This window comes from Temnothorax longispinosus, chromosome 7 (assembly GCF_030848805.1).
Source record: "Temnothorax longispinosus isolate EJ_2023e chromosome 7, Tlon_JGU_v1, whole genome shotgun sequence".
In the NCBI taxonomy this organism is placed as follows: domain Eukaryota; kingdom Metazoa; phylum Arthropoda; class Insecta; order Hymenoptera; family Formicidae; genus Temnothorax; species Temnothorax longispinosus.
The window spans coordinates 10,738,340-10,765,691 of record NC_092364.1 but is presented as its reverse complement, the minus strand read 5'-3'; the positions used below and the strand labels follow the sequence as shown (position 1 = coordinate 10,765,691).

At 36.1% G+C, this 27,352-nt stretch overlaps 2 protein-coding genes and 1 pseudogene across 7 annotated transcripts in view; 1 reads left to right on the top strand and 2 right to left on the bottom strand.

Annotated features, from left to right (window-relative positions):
* Pig-s (phosphatidylinositol glycan anchor biosynthesis class S) overlaps positions 1-27,352 on the top strand; it is a 198,215-nt gene that overhangs the window by 137,402 nt on the left and 33,461 nt on the right. For all 6 annotated transcript variants that reach the window (XM_071783596.1, XM_071783599.1, XM_071783600.1 and 3 more), the window contains one exon: positions 7,892-8,089. In XM_071783596.1, coding sequence (XP_071639697.1) covers positions 7,892-8,089 — 198 coding nt within the window. The remainder of the gene's footprint in view (positions 1-7,891; positions 8,090-27,352) is intronic.
* LOC139816209 (uncharacterized) lies at positions 2,501-4,213 on the bottom strand (annotated as a pseudogene).
* Positions 4,033-6,808, bottom strand: LOC139816207 (uncharacterized). The gene is made up of 2 exons (XM_071783610.1): positions 4,607-6,808; positions 4,033-4,223 (listed from the first exon to the last, which is right to left on the bottom strand). The coding sequence occupies exon 1, from the start codon at positions 6,644-6,646 to the stop codon at positions 5,651-5,653; it is 996 nt and encodes a 331-aa protein (XP_071639711.1). The 5' UTR covers positions 6,647-6,808; the 3' UTR covers positions 4,033-4,223; positions 4,607-5,650.

Sequence of the window (27,352 nt, the reverse complement as noted above, 5' to 3'; positions counted from 1 at the left end):
GAAGTGGAGACGTGGGAGTCGTGGGACTCGCTGGTTGGTCTGTCGGCAAGGCGCGGTGGAAATAGCGGTACGAGCCGGCACGAGGGGTCGACTGCCCCGAAAGGGCATGTTGGCACCACTGTGGGACGGCGGGACGTGGCGCGCAGGAGTAGACGACAGGCAAAGCGGGTCGATAAGGAAGAGAGAAGAGATACCGGCAATGGAGGAGATGATACGACGCGTGTCAGCACGACATCGATCGAGTGTTGAGAGTTGGTAATCGATTGATCGAGAGAAGAGGGTTGACGGAGCATAGCGAGCGCACGGCAGCAGGGGGTACAAACTCCCTCTTGAGAAAAGCGGGGACGGTTTTCAACGCCATCTGCACCATGGCCCGGAAAATGGAACTAAAATTGGTCACGTGACATGGAGTGGGGATTCAGGAGCACGCATTCAAATCTATATATACATACATACAAAATATTCTAAAAATTATTTATAATAATAATTAACAAAAGATCTCGCAATAACTTGTGAGGGAAATAATAAAGAAATTCAATACACATAGTAAATACAATAAATGACAGAATTTATTTCTTAATTTTTTTGGATGTATATTGTTTATAGTCATTTGACATGCGTTTTCTGTTACATTTTTCTAAACATCTCTCGCCTTTTTTTTATTTTTATAATGTCCTGTACACAATTGGATTCAGTATCTTCTTTATTAATACTACATATAGGTATATTTTTTTTGCACCACCAAATCAAGAATTTGCTAGTAATTATTTGTATCATCGTTTTAAACGCATTATTATGATGCTCGACACAATCATACCAATCAATGTTAACATGCCAATTGTCAAAATGCTCTAACAATATTTTTAAAATATCTCGTCGATGAGCTCGCGTTTGTAACAATTTATTAAGCCTGCTTAATATGTGCTTTACGAAAATTGGAAATTCACTATATGTCAAACAGGTATTACATTCTTTACAATAATTGAATTGTTTTAAAATAGCAGTAATAATTTCTTGTAAATATTCTGGTGCAAATTTACGGTTGATTCTTCATGAACAGTTACATTACTTATCAATTCATGTGGTTCGTCACGTTCATCATTGTTTTCGCAACTAACATCATACACCTCAGCATTTGAACGATTATCTTCCAAGCACTTTTCTAGCGAAAACAACATGAAGCTATTATGTACAGTTTCGCAATTACCGCCTTTAATTGAAAAAGATTTCATGTTGCTCACCAATAAAGTTATAAATGAATCTTCGAATTGTCGAGGTGTCGGATTTACATTACGAACCCCATGACTTCTAATTTGGCCAAAGAAATTTTCAAGTGGATCCTGATTACAAAAACGCGCGTTTAAAGATTTAAAATCATATTTTTCATTAAGTACATTCCAAATTTTTTGAAATCCATCTACAGTGAATAACCAATTTTTTAAACTTGGGATATTTTTCACAATTTTATGTGTTACTGTTTGAAGTTGAAAGAGAAAGAGAGAGAGAGATTGTGTTATTCTTTTTGCGGCCATCTGTGGCGGTTATAATACAATAGGTTGCCGCGCATTCTACGTAGTTCTCGGAAAAAGCGCGCGAGCGGCGCCGACAACGTTGCGTCCCAGGCGGCGAGGCACACGTGTGCCGCGCATGCTCGATCATGTTAGGAGGGGCGCGCAGCCCGGCCGAGCGAGCATTCGTTATCCAGATCTCGAGCGCGATACATCGTGCGTTATAGCTAAGTTCGATATATAATTGCGTCATCTTTTCGTCTCATTTCGCGATAAAGTTGTGCGGTCGCTGAAATCTGCCTATTCGTGTGCATTAAGAATATAACTATTTATCATACACCAATTAACGTGGTTGATACGGACAACTACGATCGTCACCGAAAGGAATCCAGGGATATCTGCCCCGGCGAGCCATGCCGGCACGTGGAACGAAGGAAGGAAGCCATTTTCTGGAACGTTCGAGGAATCCTGTTCAGGCGGAATACGAGCAGCTACTTATACATCGAGAGGAAATTTGTCTGTTGCGTGGTCTGTAAGACTAGCTATAATTATTCTTCTGCTTTGCACCCAAGGTAACCAATTACTTAACAATCGTGAGGAGAGGCGTTAGAATTTCGTCTAACGTCACGGTAAGGATTCTGATCAAAGTATCCTTAATGCATCTGAGGGTTATCCTTGTTAGAGGAGATATAATAAGTTTCGCGTGTTGAGAGGAAAACATCCTCTCTTATTTCAGGTTTGTGCACAATTAATTTCGAGTCAATTGTATAACACTGAGCTCAGTATAAAAGTCCATTCATTAATTAATTCTTTGATTTCAAATCATTTATTTTCAATGCAAAACTTTACTACTTTCTTTTGTGCGATTGTTTCATTGTAATTAATTCTATTATATCACTTATTGTTCATTGCGTTACTTTGCGAACATTCTGTACATTCACTTGTAATACGTATTCAATGAAACTGCGTTCCTTGCGAACTATATAAATCGTCTCTTGCGTGATTATAAAACTACCGAGTATTCGGTTCCGTGCGTTGCTATAAAAGTTATTTCTCATTGACTTGATAATTATTCTACTAAGTATTTTGCGAATTCTAACTTATTGAATGTTATGTTCATACTAAAGTGAATTAATGTGTTAATCGAAAACCTAAGGCCTAAAATTATGAGAAATTGAGAAATTCTTATACTTTATTTTCTTCTAATGAATACATGATTTTGCTGAAAATGAGTCATTCGTTCAAGAACAAACAGTCTATATATGTTAAATCGTAAAAGGCCAATTAAGATTATTTAATAGTGAAATTCAAAGATTGATACATTATTTCAATGATTATTTCTATTATGTTTGAAGTGAATTTTATATTCTGATTGATTTGCATGAATAATCGAACAGTCCTTTCTTGATAGTACGTGATTTGTTTTATTTTGACTACGTCAATAGAATTTATGAGCTTACATATTATTAATATTTCCTTGATAATGAACTTGATTACATAACAAAGAAATGCATCAGTGAATGCAATTATATTTTGTCATAAATAAAAGGAAAGGACTGTACTATAATAACTATTGATTTGTTTCTTTTATGTGTTTTATACATTTATTGTATTTCTCTTGTATTTTGTATAATCTATGTAATAATTTGTTCACGAATACTGGGAAGGTTTTCGGGCAGTTTCCCTTCTCCTATGCAACAAATGTTGGTATTCTTTGTATAGTTCTGCCCAATCTAGCCATTTCAAATTACATAAATTACTAAACGCAATCTCTCTCTCAATAAACGGATTCTTATGATTTGTTCCTTCCTCATCTAATTCTAGAGTTCAGGCTTGTGCGCGAGCTTGTGCAAACAGTTACCTTATCTATAAATGTCATGTTTCGAAGTACATTTTTAGCATTCGTCCAGAATTCATGATGGACACTCTCTTCCGTTACAAGAGATTGTAAATCATCTGTCATATGAACTTTATTAATGTTCACAATTGGCTGTATCTGTATCTGCTGTACCGTTTCGCATGATTCTGCGGAAGCTGCGACAATATCAGAATTTACTTCAACATTTTCTGAAATTTGTAATGCGGTGATAGTACCAATATCAGCAGAACTAGTACTGGGAATATCTGATGCAATATTTGCATCTAAGAAATTATCAATATCAGCAGAACTAGTACTGGGAATATCTGCTGCAATATTTGCATCTGATAAATATAATGTAGGCATTGCAGTATCCTTAAGACGCCGCTTCTGCCCGTAAGGTATTATCATACTTTCAGAAAAATGTAAAGAGCAAATTCTTAATTTGTCCTTTGCTTCTTTTGTTGCATCTATAACAAAAAAATACGTATCGAAACATATTACTATAAGAAATACCTTATCGTGTAAAATATATATGAAAATTATCAATATGAGACTGTCATTTTATTAAATATTTTTATAAATTATTGTAAAAAAAATACATATAATATTAATTTAATTTTTTTATATATGTAGAATATTTCATTTATAAATGCAACATAAGTATATACGAAAAGATATTCAACATTATTAATACATATATCAATTCTTAAAAACTTACCGATTACATCACATCTTCCGATTACTCTTAACCATGCCTGAGCCTTTATTTCGTCTCGTGGTAATTTGTGACCAGGAACTTTATTAAAGATGACGTGCACCCTGGCACACAGCATTTCCACACCATTGTGGCTTTTCTTAAAATAAATACATACATTATAAATAAATATATATATATATATATATATATATATATATATATATATATATATGATAAATAAATTTAATCGTTTTCCATGCAAAATATGTGTATTTGTCTGTGTTGCATGTACATATGATTGTTGTATACATTATTATTATGTGTGTAAGGTTGCGGTCCATTTGATGCTACAAATGCTTCGAAGCATTCTTCTTCTCCTTTCTTTCAATGAAGAAAGAAGAAGAAAAAGAATACTTTGAAGCACTTGTAACATCAAATGAACCGCAGCCTAAGTATGTGTGTTAATATTATATGTGTATACAGAGGTTAGTAAGCTACTTCTTTTCCTCTAATTTCTGTATAATTATAACATGCAATTACCTTGCTTTGGCTTGCTAGCTCGTTCTTGCTCGCTGTAGCACGTGATAGCACGTGATAGCACGCTGTAATATTTCTTATACGGCTTAAAACACCCGGACTAAAACTGAAGCAAAGGCGGTTGACTGCGTCAGCAATCCTCGAAAATTTTTGGAATGAAACACCTTCAAACACGTTCTCGGTCTCGTACTGTCTCGTACCAAAAACTATCGAATAATAGCCTATGCTATCCGACATTCCGTTCCGACAAGAAAATGTGAGCCATAAGACGAAGAAGAAGACCAGAAACTATCTCCACTCCATGTCACGTGACCGATTTTAGTTCCATTTTCCGGATCATAGTGCAAATAGCGATAATGTACATCCGTCCCCCGTTTTAGCATGGGAGTTTGTACCCCCTGCACGGCAGTGCACGTCACAGCAGAGCGAGGAGAGATGTGAGAGACGTCACGAAGAAAAGAAGGGAAGCAGGAAAGCAGTAAAAAGAGTAAAGAAGAGCAGGAGAAATGAAGAGAAGGAGAAGACAAAGGTGAAGGGTGAACAAGTAAGTGAGGAAGTAAGAGGAGGAGAGAGATGGGAGGCGCGCGCACACACACACGCAGGTGGGTTAGAGGAGGCAGAAAGAAGAAGAGAGGAAGGGTAAGAAGATAGAAGTTGGATAAAAGCTATGTGTAGGAAGAGGAGCTGAAGGTAAAGGAGGATAAAGATAGGGATTACACAAACACGCATACGCGAACTCGCACGGAGGGTGGAGGAAAGGCAGAGAGGAGAAGAGAGGGGAGGCGAAGAGGCATATGCTAAGGAAAGTTTATTTGTAGGAGGAAGAGATACGTGAGAGACGGAAGAGTGGACGGAAGGAAGAGAGGAGAGCGGAGGGACGAGGCAAAAGTCTGAAGAGGTGAAGCAGGAGAGGGGAAAGGAGAGGCGGCGCAGCTGAGAAGAAGGCAGGAGGGTAAAGAGAAGACGGCAGAGGGGAGAGCGGGGAGATGGAGGAGTCAGAGGGCCTGATGAGGGTGCTGAGCACGATTGCAGAGGAGTGAGGGAGGATCAGAAGAGTGCTAGAGAGAAAGGAAGGAGGGCAGAAGGAGCCGGGAGTACCGAGGAGAGAGGGTTGGAGAGTACGGGTGAAAGGAGCGAGCCGGGAAGCAAGACGGAAGAAGAAAAGAGTAGTGAGGCGGAGCGGTGGAAGGAGGCGATGAGAAGAGAGGTCGCAGGATTAAGAGGTGAAAAGGCGGAGGAAGGTGCAGCAGAAGAAAGGAACGCCTCAAAGGGGGTTAAAGAAGGCGGAGAAGAAGAGAGGAGGATAGTATGGGACAGAGGGGAGAGGATCGAAAGATGGGTGGAGGAGGAGGCAAGAAGAAGAGTAAGGGCGGCGGGGGCGAGAGGGGGCTGACCGGGTGAACAGAGATGGAAGGAGATGGAGGAAGTGGGGAGGATAGAATGTAAGAGGAGAGGGGGAGGGTCGCAGAAGGAGGCAGAGAGAAGTGAGAGCAAAGAGAGGGAGAAGACAAGGAGGCTGAATGAGAGGGTGAAGAGGTTGGAGGAGGAGAGGGAGCAAAGAGAGAGAAGGAAGAGAAATGTTGTATGGAGGGGGTTGGATGGGAGGGACGCAAAAGAAAGGAGGGGTCTGATGGAAAGGGTGGCAGAGAAGGTGTTGGGTAAAGTACCGAAGATTAGAAGGGTGTGGGAAAGGAGAGTGGAGGGAGAAAGGGAGGTACTGATAGTGGAGATGGAGTATGAGAAGGAGAGAGCGGTTCTGTTAGGAAGGTATGGAGAATTCAGGCAGAGGTGGGGTATAGGCGTAGACGAGGACTTGACTATGGAAGAGAGAAAAGCGAGGTGGAGGTTACTTGAAAAGGCAAGGGAGGAGAGGGAAAGAGGTAGGAGAACTAGGGTAGAAAACAGGAGAATTTGGGTGGTAGAAAAGGAGATTGTGTGGAACGAGGATGAAGGGAAATGGGAAGAGAAGTAAGGGTAGGGAGGGCCGGAGGTTAAAGAAGGGGGGAAAAGAGAAGGAAGCGAAGGGGAAAAGGAGGAGGTCATCTCTGTGTTGCAGAGGCGGAAGCGGTGAGGAGGCGGAGAGCTGAGGAGTTGGAGCACGGAAAGAGGGTGGAAGAAGCGGCCAGGAGGAGGAAAGGAGAGGCAGGGTCCGAGTGGGTGGGAGGGTACCAGGATGTAAAGGGTCGCACGCGGCCAGGTCGGGTATAAGGGGATTGTATTTTGTAAAGGGTTGGGTACGTCCCTAAAAAACGCCATATGGGTTGTTTGATGGTTGTAAGATATTTGTGTATGTTGTAAAGGGTTGGGAACGTCTTTTCAAAAGGCCTTGCAACCCTGAGGGGAGTCAATAAACAATACATACATACAATTGACACTTAACGAAGATTAACACAATAACATTTAAATGACACCCAACGATAAAGGGGTCATGGCGACACTGATTAAATCGACATAGAACATTAAAGGTTAACACCCTGTTAACACCAAACCAACATCCAACGATGAGGATCAATCTCCAACCTACACTAAACATTGAGGCTTAATTCCCAACCTACACTTATCATTGAGAATAAACTTCCAATATACACCCATCATTGAGGATTAAACCCACAACTTACCTAAACCTCAATGGTCAACACTCAATCTACACCTAAATTTAAGTGTTGACACTTAACTTTGATGACAAACACTAAACTTATTACGCCCAAATTTGAGTGTTAACTCTCAAATTTGAGCGTAAGTTTAGTGTTAACACTCAAATTTGGTTGTTAACCATCAAAGTTGAGTGTACTTTTTCATAAGGGATATAAAAGATATACCATTGGTACAAACGTGAAAACGAGTTTCCCTGAATTGCACAACAAGAAAAACATTGATGAACCCTCTAAATCGAGATTAGAAGTCTAATATAAGAGTACAGTGTGTATGACGATTCGTGCGTATGTGTGCATGCGTGCAATGTAGGCGCTATCCTTGTCTATATCCTTGTCTATAAGACAGATATAGGTCGATAACATAGAAAATGGTAATTTTGTCGGTTATACAAAAGACTCCAGCATCACCTTAATTAAAAAATTTAAATTTTTTTTAATTTTATTAATGTAAATAATACATTTCATATTTTTTGAACGTAACTTTAATTTTACGCACATTCATTTTTGCGTAAATTTTGTGTCATTTCTCTTTCTCGTTTCTTTTGTATTTTACAAATTAATTCACATAGAAATCAATATTTTTAAATTTTTAGATCGAGCTTACTTTCTGCTGATTTTAATTCGGTGTTTTCAGAAATATACCAACTGGACGTGGATTATCAGGTAATTTCCAATAATCTGTTGGCGTCCGCTTTCACGTATCACGAGCTCGAAAAAGTGGCCTCGACTTTCGACCTAGACGTAGGTGGTTTGCTATTACTGGAAGCGACAAATTTGAACGACGCTGTTTTGGTTGGTTCTAAGAGAACGCTGTATTTTTCTACTGAAACCAGTAAGTTAATCGCTATTGAAGTAGCTCACTTGAATTAATTGCGTTTTGAAACTGATAGAATCCATATCTTTCAAACTACTAGAATCGATATCTTCTTTAAAGTGGTTTAAAAATTGCATGCCACGATTTATTGAATACAGATTTACAGCTCTGATGTAGAAAATAGAATAATTTTTAATAATGTAGAAAACAAAATACATTTATGACAATTAGAAGATGGCTACTTGTATTCTCTCTTTATATTTATTAAATAATACTTAATATTATAAAATATTCGTAAAACAAAAAACTAAAAGGGTACATAGAAGTTTCATAATTATCTTAAGAAATGCAAAAAATATATAGTATCATCATTTTATATACATACAGGAGCATTTAAATTGAGACGCCTAAATATCTAAGACAAAAAAGCAAAATAGAAAGAAATGTTTCAGACAAAAGTTATAAGGTTTAAAAAGATGCATTTTTCAATAGCAGTATTAGTTTGACCATAAGTGGCGTTGCCAAAGTCAGGTTAAGGTCAACTTTATTTTTATGAAAACCTCAATTTTTTTATTGTAACATCTTTTTCTACTTATAAATTTGAACAACTTTTTTTCAAACATTTTTGTATTTGCCTAATACTTTTTGAGATATTCAAGGAAATATTATTATTTGTGCATCTCCTTGGAACTTTCATGTATTCACAAATATTTAAAAAAAATTAGGATACTATTGCAACAGCAATGATCTTGAAACCAAATCAAGTCGAAAAGTCTACTATTTTCTCTTCGACAAACAAACATGCAATTATCCAGATATCGTAAGCTAAATATTGAAAAAATTGTTCAAATTTATTAGTAGAAGAGTGATACAATAAAAAATAGCGGTTTCTATTTTAAAAAATAAAGATGACCTAAACTTGACTTTGACAACACCACTTATGGTCAAACTAATACTGCTGTTGAATGCCTTCTTAAATCTTATAACTTTTGTCTGAAACATTTTTGTGATATCAATTAAGCTGAAATTTGTTTTTATGGATAGAGTGTCATTAAAGAAAAAGGTTGGTATGGGAAGAATGTTATTTCCGGGGCCCCTCAATTTGATAAGTGTATTTGATAGATCTTTCGCTGAGAAAAAGAATGCCGCGAATCATAATGCGCTACGATGCATAGTTTTTAAAATATCGATTTTTAAATGTAATAATAGCAACATTGGGTAATTGTGTACATGGAGGGGGTCACCTTGGATGACCTTGATATTTTAGTATGTTGTCAAGGTCACCCTCTTGAGTGACCTTCAGAAGGTTTCAGCCCGCGCTCGTTGTTTATTCAGAAGTTATTTACAAAAAATTTGAGAAATGTAGCAGTTATTTTGAGTATTAAAAGGCATAAATGACTAATATATATGTAGAAATAGTACATGTATGAACAAAGGAAAGTTATTTAAAGCAGTGAATGGAAATTTTAAAGCAGTGGGAAGTCCACGCATGTACTTCGAAGGCACACTATGTGTCTAGTTTAACAATAGTGGAGCCCCCCGCAGGGGGGGCGGAACCTATTGCCTCCACGCATACACTTTTCACGAGACGAGTTGTCACATGAGTTCGTGGCGTGCTTTACGAGCGTTTAAGTAGAGGTGGTATTAAACAAGATAAGTTAGTCGATCATCTGTGTGAATATTTGTGGCGATATACAATAAAAAGAATTGGAGGAGACCCATTTTATGTATTACTAGATGACATAAAATATGTGTATTCGGGAAATTAATAGAGAATATATAATATGTTTCATTATGTATATATATATATATATATATATATATATATATATATATATATATATAAACGAGCTCGTAAAGCACGCCATGAACCCATGTGACAACTGGTACAATAATTTCGCAGAAAACACGTGGACTCGTGAATGGAGGAGCCGAAAACAACGATTTGCTGCTTTAAATAACTTTTCTTTGTTCATGCATGTACTATTTTAACATATATATTAGTCATTTATGCCTTTTAATACTCAAAATAACTGCTACATTTCTCAAACTTTTTTTGTTAATAACTTCTGAATAAACAACGAACGCGGGCTGAAACGTTCTGAAGGTCACTTAAGAGGGTGACCTTGACAACATATTAAAATATCAAGGTCATCCAAGGTGACTCCCTCCATGTACACAATTACCCAATATTGTTATTATTACATTTAAAAATTGATATCTCGAAAAGTATGCATCGTAGCGCATTGTGGTTTGCGGCATTCTTTTTCTCGGTGAAAGATCTATCAAATAAACCTATCAAATTGAGAGGCCCCGGAAATAACAATATCCCCGTTGATATTGAATATGGTGATGATTGGTGAAGGGGTTACCGATTTCTGTTTTAACAAACCTTCGTGTTTGTTCTAATTTCCGTACATTTTGTGATATTGAGCTGAATTTTTTGATGGATAGATTATGATTAAAGAAAGGTTGGTATTGAATTTGGCGAAGATCGTTGAAAGAATAACCGATTTTTGCTTTCAAAGTGTATATGGTATACATGTAATTTTATATAGAGTTTTATTAAAAAAAGGTTGGTATTGAATTTGACAAGGATAGGTGAAGTTTTCTACTCCTATTTCATAAATTTTTGATGGATAGAGTAAAACATTTTTTTAGTTTTATTTATAAAAAATATTTATATCTGAAAAAAATTTTTTTTACGGATAAAGTATCGTTAAAGGAAGGTTAGTATTTAATTTGGCGTCGATCGGTGAATTGGTTTTCCGATTTATGCCTAAAAAAAGTATAAGTTATATATTTGTGGTGTCCAGCACGGGCGCAACAATATGTAATCTTATATAGAGCATCATTAAAGGAAGGTTGATATTGAATTTTCTGATGATCTGTGGGAAAAGCTTACCGATTTCTGCTTTAAAAGTGTATGAAGTTTTCTACCTCTATTTCATATACAATGTTTTTTATTATAAATTTACAAATATAATAAAAAAAGTGTTTACTTTAGAAATTTGCAGATTGCTTCCTCATCATTTTACTTCGCTTATAAAGTTTCCTCAATGAGGAAGCCAATCTATTATATGCTAATAATTTGGCAAATTTCTCATAGATAAAACTTTATGAGCAAAAAAAATGACCAGGAAGCAAGTTTTAGATAAAAATTTAGAAATGCTGCAAAAATCAATTTAAAATTACTATTGTATATGTTTGTGTATATGTACTTGTATACTCAGTCCTATTACTCGTGCCCGAGCGTGGTGACTTCTCTTCATATACATGTGTTGCGCACGTGGATTTATACACATTGTATATTATAGAACCTACAGTTTAACGCCGATTTCGAACGGCAATTTTTCGAACGGCAAAGAAGTTTTCGTGGCAAGATATACTCTCGGTGATTTGCCATTGCCTTCCGAGAGGAGAACGAGCGAATAAAATTTTTCTAGCTCTATAACCGGGAATCGAACCCGGGACCTTTGGCTCAATAGACCAGTGCGCTGTCTACTAGGCCACGCTCGTCCTAAGGACATATATGTACTTATATGTGTATATATGTACATGTATATGTGTATATGTGTATATATTCAAACGTATCGCCTTTATTTCCATCTGAATAAATGATTATATCTATAAGTTGCTGTTTCACTTAAAAACCTTCCTATATGAGAAAGCCTAAGGTAAAATTAGAAAAAAATTATACATATATTTGAAAAAAAAAGTACAGTAACAACTGTGCCGCAAACAACAACGTAGAACTACGTCAACTGTCACTATTTCATATTAAAGTATTCAACGAAGGAAAGTAGACGTAAGGCTTATACGTCAACTGTCACTATTTCATGTTATAATATTCAGCGAAAGACAGTTGACGTAGCCCTACGTCTACTCTCCTTCGTTGAATACTTTAACATGAAATAGTGACAATTAACGTAGTTCTACGTTGTTGTTTGCGGCACAGTTGTTTTTTATTTTTTCTTTATTTTTTAGATATTTAGGCGTCTCAGTTTAAATGCCCCATTCTGTAACATAGAACTATAGCTATTAAAACTACACGTATAAACCCAGGGAGCGCCAATGCGCGTATAATGCGCTTGTACATTAAACTTTGCATTAAATGCGGGTCGTAAATACACATTTAATGCGCGTATTTGTCCCGCATTATATTCGCATTTAATGCATATTATTATGGCAGCGCATATCAAAAAGTGCACCTACGCTCATTGATCGAGAAGCCCAATTGGACAAAGTGAACTCTGTACTATATTGGAATGCTCACTGCAATGTTTAGAGGCTGGGCACAAAGAAAAAGAGGATAAGTTGCTCAGTGTCCAGACAGAGAAAGAAACGGACGTTAAGCAACCTATCTCTTTTTTCTTTGTGTCCGGCATTCTAAGCATTGCTGTGAGCATATATATTCCAGTACAGCTATCACAGAAGAAAAAAAACATTCTTATTTAGAGAATATCTTTATTTTTGACATGTAAATCTTGAAATAAGATTACATAGCGTAAGACAAAGATAAATTACTCGCATCAAAGCACTATACATAATTCAATAAAGAAAAATATATTATTCAAAAATAACTGTTATTAATGATAATGAGGTTTTAAAACCGAATCTGGTTTTTACCTCACAAGGAGGTCTGCTTATATATACTGCTGGATGTATTTTAAATACGAGATAGCTCTTCTTACCATCATGCGCCACTTACCGGCGTTGTTGCGAACTACCTACCGTCGTCAAATGCGTTAATGCGTTTTATAGGTGGTGTAGGTCGCCACAATGTTATTTTCTTCCTACCCTGCTGAAAAAGTTCGATTAAATCCAATTAATATCATATTAATTTCAATAAAATTTTAAAGGTTTTATGACATTCCATTGGCCTAGTCAGAATAATAAAAAACGAAACTATTAGATATAAACAGATTCAATCAAACAGTCAGAATAAGCTGGTATTAATAAGTTATAAGAAGAAATTTCTGACCAGATTTTAATAATTCGTATCATTTTGAATAGCACCTGTTTTCTACTGGTTTTTATGACAAATTTCAAAAAATAATCTATAAGTTTCTGTTTATTTTATTTGGAAATAATAATGTCTACTGTATTTCAGTGGAAATTTAAAAATATTCCCAATAGACTATTCTACTCGTATATATTTCTTAAGGTTTTAATGGGAACTTGTCCCTATTGGAATTAAATGGAAATTCTCAAATAAATGTTTAATATATTTCGATTGGTATTAACACGAACATATTAGTATTTATCAGAAATTTACAAGGGGTGTTCTATAGATTTCTGTAGATATTAATAAGTAATACTTCTATAAGTATTAATAAGTGTCCAATGGGATTTATTGGGAATTCGCAATAACGCAAGTCTATAGATTCCTCAATGTTTTAACAGGAACCATAATTTTTAAGGAGTTTTACAGGAATTTCTTAATAGACTGTTCTCTACATTTCTAAAGGTTTTAAAAAGAACTGGTGTCTTGTGGTTTTCAATGTAAATTACTAATAAACCATTCTATATGTTTTTTAAGGTTTTAATGGAAACTTGTCTCTCTATTAGGATTAAATAGGTATTTCCAATGAATGTTCTATATATTTTGAATAGTACCCAGTGAACACAATGCAACATGTAACGTACAGGTTAGTTGTAATTTCCTACTCAACAATATAAATGCAATGTAACACGTGTGTTATATTGCATTTATATTGTTGAGTAGGAAATTACAACTAACCTGTACGTTACATGTTGCATTGTGTTCACTGGGTATTAACAGGAACATATATGTATTAGTATTTATCGGGAATTTACAATAGGGTGTTCTATATAGATTTCTACAGTAGGTACATATGTAGGATCGACAATTCCGAGTATGTTAGATGGGACACCGAACAGCACACAAAATAGTTCACAAACGGATATATATTCTTTTATGTTAATGGTACAAGTCTCTCTTGGTCGTTATAACACACGCTCGCATGCTTGCACGTCTCTGACTCGCTGTGCTCGATCCTTACACACACACACACACACACACACACGGCGACTGTCGCATTTCAAGCGATCAATCACATACACTCGGCGACTGTCGCATCTCAAGTGACCAATCACGCACACTCACTCTCTCGTCTCTCTCCGATCGCACAAGCGCTGTCTCTCTCTCTCTCTCTCTCTCGACGACCGATCTGCCAACTCCACACATATTAATACCTACAGAAATCTATAGAATACACCCTATTGTAAATTTTTGATAAATACTAATACACATATATTCCTGTTAATACTATTCGAAATATATGTATAAAACACTTATTAAAAATATCAATTTAATCCCAACAGAGACAAGTTTCCATTAAAACCTTGAAACATATGGAATAGTTTATTAGTAATTTACACTGAAAACCACAAGACATCAGTTCTTTTTAAAACCTATAGAAATATATAGAACAGTCTATTAAGAAATCTCTGTAAAACTCCTTAAAAACTATGGTTTCCGTTAAAACATTCAGGAACCTACAGACCTGCGTTCTTGCGAATTCCCAGTAAATCCCATTGAACAACTATTTGTACTTATAGAAGTATTACCTATTAATACCTATAAGTATCTATTAATACCTATAGAAATCTATAGAATACCCTACTTTAAGTGTCCAATAAATACTAATAGATATATGTATGTTCCTGTTAATACTATTCAAAATACATAGAATATGTATTCAGAATATCCATTTAACATCAATACAGACAAGTTCCCATTAAAGCCTAAAGAAACATAGAATAGTTTATTAGGAATCCCGTTAAAAACCACAAAACGTCAGTTCTTTTTAAAAACTGTAGAAATGTATAGAACAGTCTATTGGGAAATCCCTGTAAAACTCCCTAAACAATGATACCGTTAAAACATCCAAGAATCTAGACCATATTATTGAGAATTTCCAGTAAATCCCATTGCACACCTATCCAGATAGCCAAGAATGCTAAAATCACATTAATATTCATTATACACTGTTGTAAAATTTGTGTTAAATATAACATAAATCACATGTCCCAAACGGTCCACTCAAATTTTTGTGTTAATTTAACATAACATGGATGTGTTAAATGGTAACACTGATACTATATACTTTGTTCAACGAGAGATTGAAAGTGGTTCTGCGCATAGGTATTCATACAGCACAAAATATTTTTAAAATATTTTTAAATTATTTTTTAGGAAGATTAAAATAATTCACAAAAATATTTTTTAAATGTTTCTATGTCCGCCACATGAAGAATAGCATGCTTACAACTTACCTAAACCTTAATGGTCAACACTCAATCTACACCTAAATTTAAATGTTGACACTTAACTTTGATGACAAACACTAAACTTACGCCCAAATTTGAGAATTAACACTCAAATTTGAGTGTTAACCATCAAAATTGAGTGTACTTTTTCATAAAGGTTGATAAGGACCCGAATCTTGGGTTGAAACGTCGTGAAGTTTTTTTTGTATATTTTGCCAATTGCTGTCGATATAAATATATTATTTTTGGTTAAACATTATTGGCGGAACAAACACTTACTTTTTGGTATTTACACATCATCGACCTATTCGGGACCTAAACAATGACGTCTCACAACAACGATGGATTTTTCCACACGATCAACAACCAGTTCGTTTTGTTAGATCACTTGATAAGGACCCGAATTCTGGGTTGAAACGTTGTGAAGTTTTTTTTTTGTTTATTTTGCCAATTGCTGTCGATATAAATATATTTTTTTTGAATAAATATGTAGATTTAAATTAATATTTCAAAAATATATTTCAAATATTTAAGAAAATATTGTCTGAGTAATAAAGAAGAGCATTTTTATAAATATTTTTAAAAGATTCTTAAAATATTGTTAAAAATGTTACCACAGAAGGTTTTTAAATAATTTCAAAATATTCCTAAAACAATTTTAGAATGCCCGGTTTATTCGTACGAATTTTAAAATGTTTCTTGCAATATTTTTACAGAAATATCCAAAAATATTTTTTGAAAACATTTTGTGCTGTATGGGTAGGCAAAGTGGGGAGAGCGTAGCGCGGTCGTATACTGCACGGCAGTGTGTTCTCGGCTTTCCGTGGGAGGAGACCTGCGTGAGACGTACGAGTTTTTGTCTGATTTACTCTCAATGTCTCGTTGAACTGAGTATATGTTAAAATATTTTAACAGAAAGGAAATAAATTTTAACACATTTAATAAATACGTTTAAATTGTGTTACTTTAACATATTTAATAAATTATTTTTAATAATTTTACATTTTAAATTTGTTAAGTTTACCTAAAGTACATTCGTAACTTGCCAACAATATAACAAACAATTAAAAACAGCAAAATTTGAGAATTATATTGCCAGTAAGTGAAAAAATTCAACTTTGGTATACGTACTTAATTCGACCCAACTGGTCAACTTTATTTAACAGAACGCTACGTTTCGACCTTGGGTTTAGGTCCTTTTCAAGCGTCAAAGATACAAAATTATTAATTAGTTAGGCATAATGCCTGCTACGCCACATCTAAAACTAATGAATAAAAATTACGACATGTAACACGTGTAGTCCACAATTAATATAAATTAAGCGCTTACACAATTTGTTCGTTGAGAATTGCAATGTATAACTGAACGTTGACACGGCATATTCGGTCGTTCAGTCGTCAAATGAACTTGTTCGGTCGGAGATGTTACTGCTAATGTGCGGACACGGAGAATAACAAAACACTATTGCTTACAGCGATTAGGAGGGGAGAACAGAATAAGAAGTAGGAAATTGTGTCTCTTCTATAATTCGTTCGTAGAGAGCGTTGAGCTTCTCTGTGTCTCTTTGTAAATTTATGTTATTACTGAATTTCTTTATATAAAAAACATTTCTGCTATTTCCCTCTTCTTATTAGTCTGTTTCTCCTTATGTAAAATTACTGGTTTTTTCCAATCGAAGTCATGTCCATATGATGTTCTGTGACAGCTAACCACGGAATGATTGCTGACGTCCTTTTTTATAACGTTTTGGTGCTCCCTGAGACGCGTGCATAAGTGCCGTTTTGTCTGCCCGATATATGCGGCATTACAGTCTTTGCAATTTATTTTATACACTAATTCAGTTTGATTGCGATCATCTATCCTGTCTTTCCCTCTTTTTATTATACAGTCGAGTTTTTTAGGGACCGTATATAGAGTATTGATATTAACTTTCTTTAAATCTCGACTTATCACTCAGATCTTTCACACATGGTAACGGTATACTATTCTTAGGATCGAAAATTATTTTACTATCATCGGTGGACGTGTTATTTCGTGTTTTAAGGTGATTTAATCTTTTGGCAATGTATTTATTAATGATTGACTTTGGAAAACAGTTGTTGGTCAAGATATCTTTAACAGTTTTGATGTTAGAATTATGGAATTTTTTGTCAGAGAGTTAAATAGCGCGATCAACTAGGCTTGTGATGGTGTTTATTTTGTATTTTAACGGATAATTCGAGTAAAAATTTGTATACTGTCCAGAAAACGTAGGTTTTCCTGTACCAGTTCGTTATCAGAGTATTGCCATTCCGGATCACCGTTGTGTCAAGAAAATTAAATGACTCGTCCTTTTTCGTTTCATATGTGAATTTCAATTTGGGGTGATAGTTATTAAAAGCTCTTAATATTGTGTCAACTTTAAGTTTAGGGACAACAGCGAAGATGTCATCAACATATCTGAAAAATATCGGGATATCAAAATCTAGCAAGTTCAGGCAGTGCGTCTCCAGATCATCCATTACAATGTCAGAGACGTCTGGGGATAAAGGAGACCCCATAGGATTGCCGAAAATCTGCTCATAGATCGCACCGTTAAAACTAAAGCTAGTGGAGGATAGAATCAAGTCAATAGCGTATAAAAATTTATGTCTGTTAAGTTAGCACCCCCCCTACAAAAAATCGGAATAACACATATACAGAAATTAAGTGCTCTTTATGTGCTAATTATGTGCTCTATTCACGATTTTTGTGCTCGAGCGGTTTTGCGGGAAATCGCAATTGAAAGTGGGGGTGCTGGCTTAACGTAAGCTAGCACTCCCACTCATTAAAATTACATATAAAATAAAAAACTCAATATGCTAGAATTATGTGCTTTTTATGTGCTTTCAAATGCCTCAAACAAAATTAGTCTATCTGTAATAGTTTAAAAGATATACGCAAAAAGATCTATATACTACTGATATAAGAGTAAAGTATCAGTTAAAATACAGAAAGCAAAATAATTCTTGTTTTAAAATGTTTCTCGATTAATGTGCTTTCAAAATATGTAGAATAAGAGTTTTGTGCTTATCCCCTTCAGCCGACAAACCTCCTTGAAAGTGAGCACCTCATACGTACAAGAGTAAAGTACCAGTTAAAATACAGATAGCGAATTGTTTTTAGTCTTAAAATGTTCCTTAATTTATGTGCTTTTAAAATATGTAGAATAAAAGTTTTGTGCTTATCCCCTTCAGCCGACAAACCTTCTTGAAAGTGAGCACCCCATACGTACAAGAGTAAAGTACCAGTTAAAATACAGATAGCGAATTGGTTTTAGTCTTAAACTGTTCCTTAATTTATGTGCTTTTAAAATATGCACAACGAGATTTCCATGCTCATCCCCTTTGGCCGACCCGAAAGTCAGCATCTCATACGCACAAGAATAAAGTACCAGTTAAAATACAGATAGCGAATTGATTTTTGTCTTAAAATTTTCCTTAATTTATGTGCTTTCAAAATGTACAGAATAAGGTTTTTGTGCTCATCTCCTTCGGCCGACAAACTTTCCTGAAAGTGAGCACCACTATACTTACAAGAGTAAAGTTCTTACTTTTTTGAAATTACTGTTTTTTGCATAAATATTGTTATAGGTAAAATTGTTAGCAAAACATGGGATAGTTATCAGTATCAAATTTGATACTGATAACTATTCTATGTTTTGCTAACAATTTTTATACAAAAAACACTAATTTCAAAAAAGTAAGAACTTTACTCTTGTAAGTATAGTGGTGCTCACTTTCAGGAAAGTTTGTCGGCCGAAGGAGATGAGCACAAAAACCTTATTCTGTACATTTTAAAAGCACATAAATTAAGGAACATTTTAAGACTAAAACCAATTCGCTATCTATATTTTAACTGGTACTTCCCTCTTGTACGTATGGGGTGCTGACGTTCGAGTTGGCCGAAGGGGATGAGCACAGAAATCTCGTTGTGAGTATTTTGAAAGCACATAAATTAAGGAACATTTTAAGACTAAAACCAATTCGCTATCTGTAATTTAACTGGTACTTTACTCTTGTACGTATGGGGTGCTCACTTTCAAGGTTTGACAGCTGAAGGGGATAAGCACAAAACTTTTATTTTACATAATTTGAAAGCACATAAATTAAGGAACATTTTAAGACTAAATCCAATTCGCTATCTGTATTTTAACTGGTACTTTACTCGTACGTATGAGGTGCTCACTTTCAAGGAGGTTTGTCGGCTGAAGGGGATAAGCACAAAACTCTTATTCTACATATTTTGAAAGCACATTAATCGAGAAACATTTTAAAACAAGAATTATTTTGCTTTCTGTATTTTAACTGATACTTTACTCTTATATCAGTAGTATATAGATCTTTTTGCGTATATCTTTTAAACTATTTCAGATAGACTAATTTTGTTTGAGGCATTTGAAAGCACATAAAAAGCACATAATTCTAGCATATTGAGTTTTTTATTTTATATGTAATTTTAATGAGTGGGGGTGCTAGCTTACGTTAAGCCAGCACCCCCACTTTTAATTGCGATTTCCCGCAAAACCGCTCGAGCACAAAAATCGTGAATAGAGCACATAATTAGCACATAAAGAGCACTTAATTTCTGTATATGTGTTATTCCAATTTTTTGTAGGGAGGGGTGCTAACTTAACAGACATTAAAAATTGTTGTAAATTCAGGTCTGTTTTTTTCGAGATGTGACTCCATTTTTTCTCTATTCCTTTAAGTACCAGATCTTTTGGAATATTTGTGAAAAGTGCAGTAACGTCAAGCGAAATGAGTATATCATCATCCTCTATCTGTCTGTTGTTAATAAACTCAACGAAAGACCAGCTATCTTTTACATATGACTTCGGTTTCGGGATAGATGAGTGTAGGATTTTTTGCAAGAGACTAGCTACGTTGTATAGCGGACTTCCCAGCGCTGAGACAATAATGCGTAACGGGAGGCCGGGTTTATGCACCTTCGGCAGACCATAGCATCTCGGAAGATTACCGTTCGTACAGTTCAATCGGTGGTACATACTGTTATTAATGATGCCCTTGTCACGCCAGGATTTAGTCTAGTCTAAACTAAGTCATGAATTTTAGACGTAATTTTTTTGATTGGATTTTTATTTACTTTTTTGTATGTATTTTGTCGTTGAGCATTTCCGTCATTTGATTCAAGTAAGAATTCCTATCTAAGATGATGGTTACTTGACCTTTATCTGCTTTTGTGACGAGGACATCATTATTTTCGCGTAAGAAGTTTTTACATTTTCTAAATTACCGTGTGAAATACACGTCAATACGGTTAATATGTGTATTCTTGCTAAAAAAATTTATGAAGTGAGTTCGTGACTAGGCGGCGTGTTTCATCGACAACATTATCTAAAATTTTATAAGAGTTGCACTCGAAGTTTTTAATTATGTCAAGGGTGGATCGTAGACGATCATTTCTATCTTTTGAGTTGATTGTTAAAGCGAAGTTTCCACCCAGACTTAAGAAGTTCATTATGTTGTCAGGTATCGATTTTTGTCTCGCGTTTATAATCCATTTACTGCGGTCTGTGTTCAACAAGGATTTGTAGGCAATGTTTTGTTTATTCATAACATTGTCAAAGTTTCTCAATCTAGATTTAGTTTCGTTATTGTGTCGATTAATTTTGTGATAGTTAAAATTGTAAAAGTCGTTGATTATGTAATTCGGTAAACAATTAAACTTTTATTTCTTCCGGCTATAATTGGCAAACAATCATCGTGACGCTTCGACCATTGGTTTTGATCCTCGTCGTCAAGACGTTAATAATCTTTGATAATTATATATATATATATATATATATATGAGCATTTCATTTTTAAATTAATTTAAATTAAATTAAATTATTAAATTTATTGCGAAAAATATTACCTCAGCCAGGGTTCGAACCTGGAACCTCCCTCATTCCGTGTAGAGCGTCGTACCAATTCGACCACCGAGATATGTGGTAATATTTATCGCAATAGCACACTAAACAATAATAAGATGGAGACACCGATATTAAGCCGTTTTCCAACAATGTACATATATCAAAATTTGTGTTACAATGTTTTTAATATTTGCCAGTTAATATTGTATAGTCCAGACGACAGGGAGAAAAAAAGAGTCTACATAAAATTTAAGTCAGGAAGTGTTAAAAATTGGTGAAGTTGTAGATTTTTGTGTCCCCTAAAAACATATTGGCTGCGTTCTGCCGATACTCCGCTAGCCTAACAATCGTGAGCAGTCGCTCGTTTTCGCTCGTTTCCTCTCCTTTGACCCAATGGATTAAAAGGAAAGGAAACGAGCGACTGTTCACGATTGCTAGGCGAGCGGAGTATCGGCAGAACGCAGCCATTAAATTAGCAATCTTGACATTTTTCTGCCAGCGCCGTCATCTTGAAATAATGACGTAGAAAACCAGTTTTTTGCGAATATTCCGTTTCCACTTAAAGCATAAGTATCTCATACAAAGTTGTAAAGCAAAATTTCCTACAACACTTTTTTCTCAGATAAATAGTTTACAAGTTATAGCAGAGGAAAGCGGAGAGCTTTTTTACAATTTGTAAAAATGCTGGATTTTCCCTGGAAAGATTATTGATTATTATTGTTATTATACTATTATATCATTATATATGTGTATATATATATATATATATATATATATATATATATATATATATATATATATACACGTATAATATATCATATTACTATATTATATTATATATACACACGCACACGCGCACGCGCACGTACACGCACACGCGCACGCGCATGCGCACACACGTACACACACACGTACACGAGGGGAGAGGAGAGAGGACAGAGGGGACGGCAGATCTTTCGCATACCTGAATGTTGGCTTGAATAGGATGGTATTCTAAAGAATATTTTACCTGGCTTATGCATGCCGATATTCATTTACTTTCAGATAAAATTATTCTATAATTGAGCTCAGATGACGTAACCAATTTAAGTGGTTTTACGTCTTTAATTACGTATCTTTGTGAAAAATAATCGCAGAGCAATGTTTGAAAAAGTATTTTAAAGAGGAAATGTTCACCTTTACGATACAGTCAATAAGATTTGCGAGAAAAAATTTTGTTCTCCCCGTACAGGCCATCAAAGTTGAAATTTTTTTGCAATTTTGCAAGGTCTGTTTTAAATTAGCGCCATTTGTAGTACAATCTTCGCAGAGGAACGAGTCTAAAAGCAATCGAAAGCTGAGAATCTAAGCTTTAAAATGTTTTTTTAAACATCGCTCTGCGATCACTTTTTACGAGGATACGTAATTAAATGGCGTAAAACCAATTTAAGTGATTTTACGTCATTTAATTACGTATCTTCGTGAAAAATAATTGCAGAGCGATGTTTAAAAAAGCATTTTAAAGCTTAAACTCTCAGCTTTTGATTGCTTCCAGGTTCGTTCCTCTAGGAAGATTTTTCTACAAATGGCGCTAATTTAAAATGGACCTAAAGTATGGATCTATGTACATATGTGTGTGTGTATGTGTGTGTACATGTATGCATAATATAATATACTAATGATATATTATACGTACTTACATATATAATAATAATATAATAACGATAATAATTAATCTTTCAAATCCAGAGAAAATCCATTATTTTCATAAACTGCAAAAAAGCTCTCTGCTTTCCTCTGCTATAACTCGTAAACTATTTATCTGAGAAAAAAGTGTTGTAGGAAATTTTGCTTTACAACTTTGTATGAGATACTTATGCTTTAAATTTAAGTGAAAACGGAATATTCGCAAAAAACCGGTTTTCTGCGTCATTATTTCAAGATGACGGCACCTGCGGAAAAATGTCGAGGTTGCAAATTTAATATGTTTTTAGGGTCACAAAAATCTACAGCTTTACCCATTTTTAACACTTCCTGACTTAATTCCGTCTAAAACTCCCCATCGCTTAGACTAATATTATTACAAGATTTTTGAACACTATAAACATGTGTTATATACGAGTATAAGCAAAAAGGAATTATTAGAGTCAGAGGGTTCCCACTAGTCCATTTAATGTCAAGCAACGTTGAGCGCAGTTACTACTCGGATGGGTGACCGGGGGATAATTTATGTCTGTGAAATTGGCCCCCCTTTTTCAAAATTCGGAAATTTTTATTAGAGTTCTGGATTCCCCAGAAAGAGTTCTAGAGTTCTCTGTTGTTTTTAAAGAGAGTTCCGTCATTTAAAGTGGTGAAAACACCATTTTAAAAAAGGGGGGGCTAACTTCACGGCGCCCCCCATTTTTGAAAAAATAAATTTTTTATGGTAGTTCCGGATAGATTTTGATGAGTTCTAGAGTTCCCTATAGGTTTTAAAAAGAGTTCCGTTCAAATAAGCCCAAAAATCAATGTCAAAGTTAAACAAAAAATTTCCACTTTTTTTAAAAATCAATTTTTATGGTAGATTCAGAAAGATTTCGACGAGTACTAGAGTTCCCTATAGGTTTTATAACGCTCCGACCAATATTTCAAAAGTTACAGGCCCTCAAAGTACCGCAACTCGAAAATATTCTAAGTCCCGAAGGGTAATTTTTTTTTTCTGAAATCGGCAGTTCTCGCTGGAGTTCTGGTGGCCCCCCGAGGAGTTCTATCGAAAACTATTAGGGTCCGAAGCGCTCCGACCAATATATTAAAAGCTACAGCCCTTCAAAGTACCGCGCCTAAAATTAAAAAATTATTTTACCGGAGTTCTCGCTGGAGTTCTGGTGGCCCCCCGAGGAGTTCTATCGAAAACTATTAAGGTCCGAAGCGCTCCGACCAATATATTAAAAGCTACAGCCTCTCAAAGTACCGCAACTCGAAAATATTCTAAGTCCCGAGAGGTAATTTTTTTTTTCTGAAATCGGCAGTTCTCGCTGGAGTTCTGGTGGCCCCCCGAGGAGTTCTATCGAAAACTATTAGGGTCCGAAACGCTCCGACCAATAATTTAAAAGTTACAGCCCCTCAAAGTACCGCAACTCGAAAATATTCTAAGTCCCGAAGGGTAATTTTTTTTTTCTGAAATCGGCAGTTCTCGCTGGAGTTCTGGTGGCCCCCCGAGGAGTTCTATCGAAAACTATTAGGGTCCGAAGCGCTCCGACCAATATATTAAAAGCTACAGCCCTTCAAAGTACCGCGCCTAAAATTAAAAAATTATTTTACCGGAGTTCTCGCTGGAGTTCTGGTGGCCCCCCGAGGAGTTCTATCGAAAACTATTAGGGTCCGAAACGCTCCGACCAATAATTTAAAAGTTACAGCCCCTCAAAGTACCGCAACTCGAAAATATTTTAAGTCCCGAGGGGTAATTTTTTTTTTCTGAAATCGGGAATTCTCGCTGGAGGGACGATTTCAGAAAAAAAAAATTACCCCTCGGGACTTAGAATATTTTCGAGTTGCGGTACTTTGAGGGGCTGTAACTTTTAAAATATTGGTCGGAGCGTTTCGGACCCTTATAGTTTTCGATAGAACTCCTCGGGGGGCCACCAGAACTCCAGCGAGAACTCCGGTAAAATAATTTTTTAATTTTAGGCGCGGTACTTTGAAGGGCTGTAGCTTTTAATATATTGGTTGGAGCGCTTCGGACCCTAATAGTTTTCGATAGAACTCCTCGGGGGGCCACCAGAACTCCAGCGAGAACTCCCGATTTCAGAAAAAAAAAATAACCTCTCGGGACTTAGAATATTTTCGAGTTGCGGTACTTTGAGGGGCTGTAGCTTTTAATATATTGGTCGGAGCGCTTCGGACCCTAATAGTTTTCGATAGAACTCCTCGGGGGGCCACCAGAACTCCAGCGAGAACTCCCGATTTCAGAAAAAAAAATTACCCCTCGGGACTTAGAAAATTTTCGAGTTGCGGTACTTTGAGAGGCTGTAACTTTTAAAATATTGGTCGGAGCGCTTCGGACCCTAATAGTTTTCGATAGAACTCCTCGGGGGGCCACCAGAACTCCAGCGAGAACTGCCGATTTCAGAAAAAAAAATTACCCCTCGGGACTTAGAATATTTTCGAGTTGCGGTACTTTGAGAGGCTGTAGCTTTTAATATATTGGTCGGAGCGCTTCGGACCCTAATAGTTTTCGATAGAACTCCTCGGGGGGCCACCAGAACTCCAGCGAGAACTCCGGTAAAATAATTTTTTAATTTTAGGCGCGGTACTTTGAAGGGCTGTAGCTTTTAATATATTGGTCGGAGCGCTTCGGACCCTAATAGTTTTCGATAGAACTCCTCGGGGGGCCACCAGAACTCCAGCGAGAACTGCCGATTTCAGAAAAAAAAAATTACCCCTCGGGACTTAGAATATTTTCGAGTTGCGGTACTTTGAGGGGCTGTAACTTTTAAAATATTGGTCGGAGCGTTTCGGACCCTTATAGTTTTCGATAGAACTCCTCGGGGGGCCACCAGAACTCCAGCGAGAACTCCGGTAAAATAATTTTTTAATTTTAGGCGCGGTACTTTGAAGGGCTGTAGCTTTTAATATATTGGTTGGAGCGCTTCGGACCCTAATAGTTTTCGATAGAACTCCTCGGGGGCCACCAGAACTCCAGCGAGAACTCCGGTAAAATAATTTTTTAATTTTAGGCGCGGTACTTTGAAGGGCTGTAGCTTTTAATATATTGGTCGGAGCGCTTCGGACCCTAATAGTTTTTGATAGAACTCCTCGGGGGGCCACCAGAACTCCAGCGAGAACTCCCAATTTCAGAAAAAAAAAATTACCCCTCAGGACTTAGAATATTTTCGAGTTGCGGTACTTTGAGAGGCTGTAGCTTTTAATATATTGGTCGGAGCGCTTCGGACCTTTATAGTTTTCGATAGAACTCCTCGGGGGGCCACCAGAACTCCAGCGAGAACTCCCGATTTCAGAAAAAAAAATTACCCCTCAGGACTTAGAATATTTTCGAGTTGCGGTACTTTGAGAGGCTGTAGCTTTTAATATATTGGTCGGAGCGCTTCGGACCCTAATAGTTTTCGATAGAACTCCTCGGGGGGCCACCAGAACTCCAGCAAGAACTCCCGATTTCAGAAAAAAAAAATTACCCCTCGGGACTTAGAATATTTTCGAGTTGCGGTACTTTGAGAGGCTGTAGCTTTTAATATATTGGTCGGAGCGCTTCGGACCTTAATAGTTTTCGATAGAACTCCTCGGGGGGCCACCAGAACTCCAGCGAGAACTCCGGTAAAATAATTTTTTAATTTTAGGCGCGGTACTTTGAAGGGCTGTAGCTTTTAATATATTGGTCGGAGCGCTTCGGACCCTAATAGTTTTCGATAGAACTCCTCGGGGGGCCACCAGAACTCCAGCGAAAACTGCCGATTTCAGAAAAAAAAAATTACCCCTCGGGACTTAGAATATTTTCGAGTTGCGGTACTTTGAGGGGCTGTAACTTTTAAATTATTGGTCAGAGCGCTTCGGACCCTAATAGTTTTCGATAGAACTCCTCGGGGGGCCACCAGAACTCCAGCGAAAACTGCCGATTTTCGAAAAAAAAATTACTCCTCGGGACTTAGAATATTTTTGAGGTGCGGTACTTTGAGGGCCTGTAACTTTTGAAATATTGGCCGGAGCGTTATAAAACCTATAGGGAACTCTAGTACTCGTCGAAATCTTTCTGAATCTACCATAAAAAATTGATTTTAAAAAAATGAAAATTTTTTGTTTAACTTTGACATTGATTTTTGGACTTATTTGAACGGAACTCTTTTTAAAACCTATAGGGAACTCTAGAACTCATCGAAATCTATCCGGAACTACCATAAAAAATTTATTTTTTCAAAAATGGGGGGCGCCGTGAAGTTAGCCCCCCATTTTTTAAAATGGTGTTTTCACCACTTTAAATGACGGAACTCTCTTTAAAAACTACAGAGAACTCTAGAACTCTTTCTGGGGAATCCAGAACTCTAATAAAAATTTCCGAATTTTGAAAAAGGGGGGCCAACTTCACAGACATGGATAATTTTCAGTCACAATATAATAAAAT

Coding starts and splice junctions, on each gene's coding strand:
- LOC139816207 (XM_071783610.1), bottom strand. CDS start 6,646: ATGACCTCCTCCTTTTCCCCTTCGCTTCCTTCTCTTTTCCCCCCTTCT.